Below are 10,216 nucleotides of genomic sequence, written 5' to 3' on the forward strand. Positions count from 1 at the left end.
ATTTATATTTAAAATCTAAATACACTCAAAAGAAGTACATCAGTTAGAGATGAATAATGGTTAGATGACTTACATAATACCTTCTAAAGTGGCATATCAGAAAAATAATCATCTAAATAGGTTATTATCCTGGGACCGTGTAAAACAACATTCAACAAGAATGTTGTTGCCATTTAAACTAAAGTGCAAGAGGACTAACAACCGTAAAAAAAGTTAAATCCCAAATTTCAAGGATCCTTTTGGAATAATTTTGTACCAACATAGGTTCGGAAAAGAACATTCTGGTTGTTGCACTTAACAATGTGCTATTTGAATTGTTTACCTTGATAAAAAAAGGTCTTAGGCTATGTATACAAACCTTAGATTTCTGTTGCTGGAAACAATCCAGTGATGGTAAAATAAATCAGTGCTGTACACACAGCACTGTTCTGTTCTATATAGAGGGAAAGGGGCAAGATGAGTGAACGTTCTTTCATAGTAAAGTACACCAGTTGTCCTCACTAGGTCATTCATTGATCTGGTGAAGAAAGTCGAGGGACGGGTACACACACACACACACACACACACACACACACACACACACACACACACAATAGATTTTTGCATGATCATCACAACCATAAGTCTCATGAGACAATCATCTAGCTTGGGTATGTAGCCTTAGAAAGAAAGTTCAATTTCACAAAAAGAAAAAACTTTTCAAACATGAGCAATTTAGACACATTGGCCCTGATTAATTAAAGCTCTCCAACGCTAGAGAGGATACACTTTCATCAGTGAAGCTGCGTGTTCCCGCAAACCTGGAATAGATTGCCTAAAATCAATTTTTTTTACAATACCGTTCCAGATTTATTTCAGGTTTGCTGGATCACCCAGCTTCACTGATGAAAGGGTATCATCTTCTGCCTTGGAGAGCTTTAATAAATCAGGGCCATTAGGTCTTGGGAAGACATCTGAGATAAAAAAAAGTTTAATAAAGCAAAAATCAGCAAATCATTATAAGACAACCTAAAGTAATACTGATGCAATATATCCGGGCATAGGGGACATTTTTTCTTTTTATTCTATGTCCCCTAATAAGATGCTGGTGACTTTTACAGATGTTGCCTGTCTGATTGGAGGCATTTGCATAAAGCAAGGCATGTCCCAACACTTGACAATGGTTTGACGAACAATTAGGCTAGTGTGAAGTCACTGTACCTCAGATGACTGGAGTAACAACTTCAACATACATTTCATTTAATTATGACACCTTCTAAATGCAAATCAGGTTAATACGTTTTCAAATAAACATTTGAACAAAAACAGTCCCCACAGAATTAAACTGTAAAATTGTTTGCCTAAAACATAGTTCACAACCATTAACTTTATTATGGTTACAATACAAAAGATGAAGTGCCATTAGGTTCAGCCCTTCAAATTCTTTACTGCAGAGAATATTTAAGGTTATATATTGTCCCTTTGTAATAAAGAATTCTTTATGACTAATACAGACAAAATGTTTTATTCAAGATTCTGATCAGCTTTGTTCCAGCAAATGTGAAGGACACCCAACAACACATAACAGAGGAAGGCTCGGTTGTCCTACTAAAACAAAAATATTTACATATAATGTAACAATGAAGCACAAGTGGCATTTTGCCTCTAAATGTAGTGGGTATATTTGAAGTATATTTCTTGTTCTGATTTTTTTCAGCCATTTTAGAAATAAAATATGCAGCTTATGTTGTAATACTCACCATGTTTAAAGTGCTGTTACACATAAAAACTCCACTCCTGGATATTTTCCAGAATAATTAATGGCGAGAGTAATTCAACTTTACTCTCATAAACCCAGCGGCCATGGACATACCACCATGTCATGAAAGCATTACAATATCATTGCTGTACTCTGTAGTATTAAAAACCTGCCCATTTCTACAGCATAGAGAACAGGACAAAGACCCCAGGATGTCACATGATCCACAGTAAGTTAAAGTTCCTTATAAGTTATTATTTGTAACAATAGGTTTTATATGCATGTGTACTGCTCACTTTAAAATGTAATTCCACTTTTGTTGAGAAATGTGGGTGATCTATATACACTACAAGAACTTTATGAAATGTTGCAAGATTTCAGGCCTTCACAGCGCAGTGTGTTACCAATTGCTTTTTGGTGACTATGGTCCCAGCTGCCCTGAGATCATGGACAAGTTCCCCCCATTGGGCTGCTTCGTCACAATTATCATGATCATTACAAGTCCACGAGGGAAGATTTTGCATGGAGCCCCAGACCGAGGGAGATTGACAGTTATTTTGTGTTTCTTTCATTTGCAAATTATCGCGCTAACTGTTGTAAGCTTCTCACCAAGATGCTTGGCGATAGTCTTGTAGCCCAGTCCAGCCTTGTGTAGGTGTACGATCTTGTCCCTGACATCGTTAGACAGCTCTTTGGTCTTGGCCATGGTGGTTAGTTTGGAATCTAAATGATTGATTAATTGCTTCTGTGGACAGGTGTCTTTTATACAGGTACTGTAACAAGCTTGGATTAGGAGCACTCCCTTACAGAGGGTGATCCAAATCTCAGCTCGTTACCTGCATACAGGGAAGACACCTGGGAGCCTGAAATCATGCTGGTTGATAGGGAATCAAAAACTTATTTCACTCATTACAATGCACATCAAGCTCTGGATTTTTGGGAGTTCTTTTGTTGTTATTCTGTCTCACACAACTACAATAAACCTACCATTACAATTATAGACTTGCCATTTTTTGTCAGAGGGCAAACGTACAAAATCAGCAGGGGATCAAATACTTTTTTCCCTCACTGTATACCATTTATTAATCATCCAATAAAAGCATGCCATGTTTTATGTCAAAACAGTTGGTGAAACAAAGATGAAAAATGTCAGAAGTGATAAAAATGATCAGTTATGACATATAACCTATAGTAGGTACAACTTTTCTGTCACTTTAGCACAGGACCACATGTGTAATTTTGATGTGTTACGTGAATTTACAGCTTAATCATTTCAATTGAATTTCTATTGAACTATATAATTAAAAGGAATGGCAGAATGCATCCATATAAACCAGGAATCAAAGCAAGTATAAAGTAGTAATATTCCGCACCACCCTGCCATGAATTAAACTTAGTCACAGTGAGTAAAAGTGGAGAGCAACAAGCTGCAGTCACATAATAAATAGATTTAAATAAATATTTATAATAAAGTGATGGAGTGAGCTCTTCTTATTATTAGGTTTTAATATGCCACATTTGAATGAAGTGTTGCATAACGCGCATAGTAAAACTGTGAACAGTCCATAAATGCTAATATATAAAATAATGCTCATTTACAAATGCATAAAAACAACAGCCTACAGTTCTAAAAGTTAAGTGATGGAACAAAATAAAACTTTGATTTGGCCAGCAAACTCCAGCCAGCTACATTGATCAAGTGTTGGAATTCAGCTTAAAATAATGTTGGGAAAATCAAAAAAATACCTTTTCTTTTTCTTTTAGGAACTGGCTGAACTGACACAGTGGAGACATATAAAAAGAATCCCCTGTACAACGAATTAAGAAATAAGGCTGTGGAGTGGATCCTTCCCGTTGACAGAAATCATCATAGGCTTTCTGAAATTCCTGCATCTGAAAGTGGAAAACAGGTCACTCTATAATAGAAACTAAAATGCACATTACATGAGTGTTTCAAGTAATAATGCAAAGCTTGCTTTGACAGACTGGAACAAAATTTGATGGAATACAGAATTTAAAATTACGACACGTCTGCAGGGATCAGCTGGACATGAAAGTAAAAATTAGCTCCTATTCATCCTTCTGCACCAGCCCCACCAGACGGATACAATAGGTGATTCTGCTCATCATACTCCTACTATTTAGCAAGTAGCCCAGTGAACTACTGTCTCTGAGGTGACAGAGTTATGGGCCTTATTGTGGGAATTACTTACTAAAGCTGAATGTTGGAAGACACTCACTAGGCGGCTATATCTGAAGTGATACAGGATATAGTTGAGTTGCAGAGAAAGTTGAGGCTTTGGATATGAAAATATCTAGCTTGGGATAGGGTGTCCCAGCTAGAAAAACTCTCATTACCAAAAACTGAGGTTTCCTTATCTTTCAATGGGCAACCCTGAAAACGTCACATAGGAACAATATTTGTTTATGAAGTACACCCAAGGACTGTGGAGCAGACACTTTACATGCCACTTATGTATGCATCTTTAACAAGCTTCTGCTAATTGACCCTGCTGTTGGCTGGAATTAGATTGTGATCCCAGGATGTGCTTTACAAAGTTCATATTATAATATTAAAGAGGCCAATTATAATTAAGATGCTTTGGAGAAGTACCCAGTAGATCTGGATGGAGCCTAAATTATACTGCTACCCTGCTATACTGCTTTTTTCCTAAAACTCTCCATATTAAGCATCATTTAAAACCATTTTTAGACAGCCTGGTCTAGCTCAAGTGGGAGTCACTTCCCCCCAAATAGGCCACCACCTACAAGTAGTTTTTCTTTAGGCTGGCCAGACCAACTCCCCCTGTTCTCTTTTACACATAATACTTAGTATCTGTTCTGTAGAAGGAAAAGGTTGGTTACCTAAAGCAACAGCTAAATGAGTAAAAGTGTTAATTTGGGTATTCAGAGAATTAACTACCTCTTGTAAATCAGAGTCGGATGGAGGTTGAGTGTTATCACCCTCCTCCTTTCCCCTACCCTCTTGCTCATTAGTCTGATCAGGCTCACCAGGGCTTCTCAGGCACATTTTTTGATCACAGACATAAAGGAACATTTTATATATACCTTGTACTGATGTGGTGTTCTGGGAACCCCACACAGCTCACAATGTTTCATAAGAACATTTATCCTTTAATCCTCCTATTGCATGACCCTTTACTATTATAGAGTGTAGGTCCTATACTCCTCACTTATTCTAAAGGCTTAGGTTAAAAAGAAGGCTCCTCTAACCAACCACAATGCAGTAGAATCTTTTTCCACATTCACAAATTAAGGACACACGGCTGATACATACTAAGAGTAATAAATAGGATAAATAAAATTGGGGAACATTCAAATAAGACTGGAATGATAGAATATATTTTTCATGATCGAAAAGTAAGCTATTAGCTGTGCAATTTAAACAGAAGGTACAAATGTTACCTGTTTATTAGAAAATCGTTCACCAAAAGTTGTTGGCTTCCTTATCAATTCTATCCCTTCAGGAAGACACAATGCAGGGAAGCAAAACCAATAATAAAAACGATACTTCTTCAAGTCCTACAACAAAAGAACAGAGGTAAATAAAATGTCACAAGTAAATTCTTGTATATCTATTCATTTATCAACCCACACAAAATGGGTATCTTTTATAATTTCCCCTCTACATCACCTTACCACTAAACATTTTTATTTCAAAGGTTTTATTAATTTTTATAAGAGTGAACAAAAAAAAAAAACAATTGTGGGATAAAGGGAACAAAAAGCAAATATAGGCACATCAATATACCAGTTCTATAACAAAAATAAGATGGACAAGGGAAAGCCTTCAGCATTACAGGTTAGTTAAGGACACACAATACTTAGTTAAGCCTAATAAGCTTTGTCACCTATGCTGTAAACAATATAAAATTATGTGTTTCGTAATGACATGCACTTTAATTTTAATTTTTCCCTAACCATACTTAACCAAAAATGCAGGATTGAACTGGAGGAGGGTGGGGGGTCAGCTAGGGCTTTGGAGTGGAGGGGGCAGGGTGGTTCTTCTTTTGGAAGCTAGAAAGAGTTGAATGAGATGCATGGGTCCCATGTTTTGTAGAGCACTTTAATTTTATTTTGAACAGTACAGGTTAGCTTGTCATTTGTCATTATCTAATTTATTTTCTTCTCCAGTATAGAGAAAAGTGTGCTTTCCACCCTCTTTGGTAGAATGAACTGTGTGACCAAGTATATTAGGTTATAAATTTGTATCCAGAATCTTTGGATACAAGGACAATGCCACCAAGCATGAAGAACAGTGCCCATTTGACCACATCCTCCAAAACACAGGGGACATAAGTTTAATTTATGGAACTGGATGGGAACCAAATACCAGCACATAATAACCTTGTAATTAGAATCTATCAGATATGCTAAGGGAGATTTTGGAGGTTTGGCTCACTAGTTCTTGTCACACTTGCATTTCCTTTTCTGTACCAAGATCTGCCTCCTATTGGGTCATACAGAGGAGTTTCTTAGGAGAGTCAAACAAAACCACTAAACATTTATTCTGACATTTCTTATCTTCCTGGTATCTTCCCAAATCCTAAGGAAAAACTTAATCCCACTGTACTTACCTCTGTGTCAGCAATGTGACTTTCCCGAGCTTGTGCTCATCTTTTTCTGAGTTGTGTGGATTCATTCACCTCAATAGGTCAGCCAGAGATAATGGTCGTTAATACATTCTAGCTCCAAGACATGATATGGTGCCTAATATGACTCTTCTATACTAAATAGTGTTCCTGATGGGTATTTTTTCCTACAAGTAATTACAATACTTAAATTACATCTACTTAAATTACAATTTTGGTGTGTACTGACCAAATGTATGTTTATGGATTGGCATGACTGAGTGATAATTATATAATGCCTATAGGTGCCCTAAAGTCACAATCAAAATAAGGAAGCAGATATTTCATATTAAGGCCTAAATGCTGTTGCATGAAATAGGGGCTCACATCATTGATTCTCTTAAGTCTTCAATCAAATATGGAGCTTACTTCAATGAAACATAGAGGTATTCTATGGTGGCTGCAGTAAATAAAATTCTAAGATTAGATTTTTTTTAAAACCTATTACCTAAAAACAGAAGGCTATACTACAATCAGGTTTTAGGCCACATAATCTGATGAAAAAAAGTCATAAGAGTCTTCTTTTAGCATGTGGTTTCGGACAAGCTTGTGAAACAGCCTGTAAGCACGGACCTCGGTCAGTACACAGACTTCTAGAACGAACCAAATAACATCCCCAAGCAACGTCAGATTTACTCCTAACTGTTGTGCCTGAATTGATTTCTAACCCTTCCTAAACACAAAGCATCCCTCAAGAAAACCCTCCTTTTGTGGCTCTCTTGGGGTTACCACAGAGAAAATTGTTTTATACCTAACAATTAGTAAGGCACCTACTTTCATATCAACTGAGATATTGGTCCCCTATGTTGGCAGAAATGCTAGGTGTAACATTCTTTACCATCAAGTGAGTTCAACACTCTCTATTGAGCATATGTGTCTAAAGTTCCCCTGAGGAAGCGGTTATGGCGAAACCCTGCAGGAAATAAGAGAATTAAGGACTTCACCTTTAAAGTCACAAACTGTTGTTTGTTTGTTAACAAACTGTTGTTTGTTTGTTAACAAAAAAAACTGTTACCTAGCATGATGTTAATGCTAAGAGAAAACAAGGGGGGTCTAGCACTTTATGGATCCTTGTGATTATACAATATATCATGTAATATATGTATAAGTCTTTGGACTGATTTTGAATATAAATACCGTATGCTATTATACTATATACGCTCTTTCCCATTTACCAGTTATTTTCAGATTAATCTTACATTGGTAGTAAGATGATGTGTACACACCAGGGGCAAAATGATCATTACAGGTCTGATGTAAAGTCCTAGTCATGTACCCTTTCACTGCTAATTTCCAGTTGCCCCAGGTCAGTGCTAAGTGTCAGCCTGATGGATTAGAGTGTGCATACATTTGTGTCAATGGCAAGCAGCACGAGGAAAAAGGGTTGAAGTGCAATGCAAGAATATCACCATACTGGATATCAATATTCAACCCTGAACAAAAAATATAACATTGAACAAAGGCTTCTAAAACTATTCATTACAGACTACAAATCGATTTCAGATGAAGGTCACCTTTACGACTGTGAAAAAATAAAATGAGCCCCTAAAAATTACTTACTGCAAATGTCAACAGGATAAATTTATTAAGAAGCACAGGATCCTTAAGAGCTGCTCCAGACTTTATTGCATTCCAAATCTGCAAAATGAGAAAAATCTAAGCGTTAAAACGATTCATATTAAAGCAGAGATGTAAATAATTGAATAAACAATTAATAAATGACCTGGGATATTAGGCTCAGATAATTTTTAATGTATAAAGTCAGAAAGGTTTGTAAGTTTGGTTGACTGTGGGGAGTACAGTAGCCCTCCTTACCGGTCCGTTGTTTTGTTGGTCTGGCATGACAGTTCAGGCAATGTTATGGGACACTGGCACCTAATAAAGATTTTTGCCCAAGGTGATAACTCACATTTGTTTTGGACAATGGAAGCTAAGTCTGTATGCACCTTAAAGTGACAATTTAAAAAATAATATGTATATTATATATACATAACACTTACATTATATGAAAGGATTAGCCACCCCTTATAGAATGGTAAAAATGTGGTGATAGGTCTGTTTTATAATAAGGCATTATTGCTGGCTGATGCAGCTGAAGGTATGTCTTAAAAATAATCAACAAAACTCTACAGTCAGTTACAGTTTGTTTCTAATAGCTTAGAAATATCTGCTGGTGTTTATGTAGAAGGGCCAGCAAGCAGCCTGGCAGGAATTTCTTGTCATAGATAGGATTTTTGAAAACTTTAAGAACAAATTTTTCTCCATAGTTTACAGGTACAGAGGTTAAAATTACTAGTTTTAAGGTGCCTTTGCTGCTTCCTCAGTAAACGTTAATACCTTTGTAGTACAGTCTGGTCACGTTTGCTTTTATATCACCATGTTACATTACATTTAACAAACCTATGTAATATAAGGACTCACATAATCAATTCAATTTCAAATAAACCAGACAGGCCCTGGCACTACAGTTGCTGGTAAATCAAATGCGACCATCAATGTAAAGCAGTAATTAGAAGCAGGAGTATGGTCGCATGGTATGCCTATCAAACTCCTAAAAGGTTCTTGCGATAATGGACAATTATTACTTAAGCAGTGCTGTGTAATTTCTAATCAGAAACTATATGCTACACTTTTTTTTGTCACAATAAATCTACTATTCAGTCCTGTTAGTTATCTCAATATTATCTGCACTAATATGAATTGTCTGAAAATGCCTACTTGTATAGTAATGACATTTATTATGTGATAATGCAAACTGAGAGGGTCACTGTGAGTATTTTTGTTCTCATTTTGGAACTGTGTTTTTAAGAACCCTGTAAGAAAATGTGGTTGGAATATTGGTAAAAAAATAAATGTTGAAGATATCTACCCAGAGACTCCTCACCTCATTGGCTGCTTCATCCAGCAAAGCCTTCTTGTCGCGTGATTTGAAGGAGTCCAAAGTATTAGTGTTATAGAGGCAACCAACTGCCGGACAGCAGCGTGCTGGTGTAGGTGCATTTCTAGAATTACAAAACATGGTTATACACAGCCTAAAAGCATCTAAAAAAAAATTAGACAAAAAAATAGACATTAGGAAATTAAACCTGGGAACAGCTTAAAGACACAAAGTTAACACACCAAACAAATAATTTTACAAAGTCAACAAGCCAGGGTAGGAATCCTTTTTTACAGTAACAATAAACAAATCCAATGTTATATGAAACTTGCATCCACATGGTTAAAAAAAAATACTGTTCTCTTTCATAGAATTATTTTGTTTTGTGGACACACTTGAATCATGTTGTACCAACACAAGCCAGACCCTTTAACTCCTGATATTTTCTGTTCTAAACAGAATGCAATATAAAAGCCCAAAGTTATGTTAGCAGCTTATGGTGTTGAAAAGTTCTCAGACTAACACACATGGTGAAAGAGCTTACTTAGACACTGTAGCTGGAAAAAGTGTGATTTTGTATATTAAAATGCCAATTTTCAGAGCTAAAATGTTTTTTCTAAAAAAATACCCATTGAGTACTCTACTAAAATGTATTCTTTAAGTTTTAATACATATTAAATAATCTGGAAACCACTTTGTTCACTCCACTCTTTCCATTTAAAGGTTCAGGTTGAGTGATGATCCTGCAACACACACATTTAGCAAGAAGTGCCCCTCACTCAACAGTGAAAAAGTGGGGTGCCAACTTTCAGGAGATTTTGATGCAGCAAGATTTGACTGGCTTTAAACAGTGTCAACAATTGTTGATTACTTTCATGAACTGACAGAATCTTAGCTAAAGTAATTGCAGAGACACTATCACCAAGATATCCATGGAATCATATACAA

At 36.2% G+C, this 10,216-nt stretch overlaps 1 protein-coding gene across 1 annotated transcript in view; it reads right to left on the reverse strand.

Moving 5' to 3' along the window:
* ATG7 (autophagy related 7) overlaps positions 1-10,216 on the reverse strand; it is a gene marked incomplete in the record, with an annotated part of 195,049 nt that overhangs the window by 145,949 nt on the left and 38,884 nt on the right. Inside the window, 4 exon segments of the mRNA XM_072421005.1 lie at positions 3,485-3,631; positions 5,165-5,281; positions 7,951-8,028; positions 9,275-9,392. Of these exon segments, the coding sequence (XP_072277106.1) occupies positions 3,485-3,631; positions 5,165-5,281; positions 7,951-8,028; positions 9,275-9,392 (460 nt within the window).

The sequence above is a fragment of the Pyxicephalus adspersus genome, chromosome 8, assembly GCF_032062135.1.
Source record: "Pyxicephalus adspersus chromosome 8, UCB_Pads_2.0, whole genome shotgun sequence".
Taxonomy (NCBI): domain Eukaryota; kingdom Metazoa; phylum Chordata; class Amphibia; order Anura; family Pyxicephalidae; genus Pyxicephalus; species Pyxicephalus adspersus.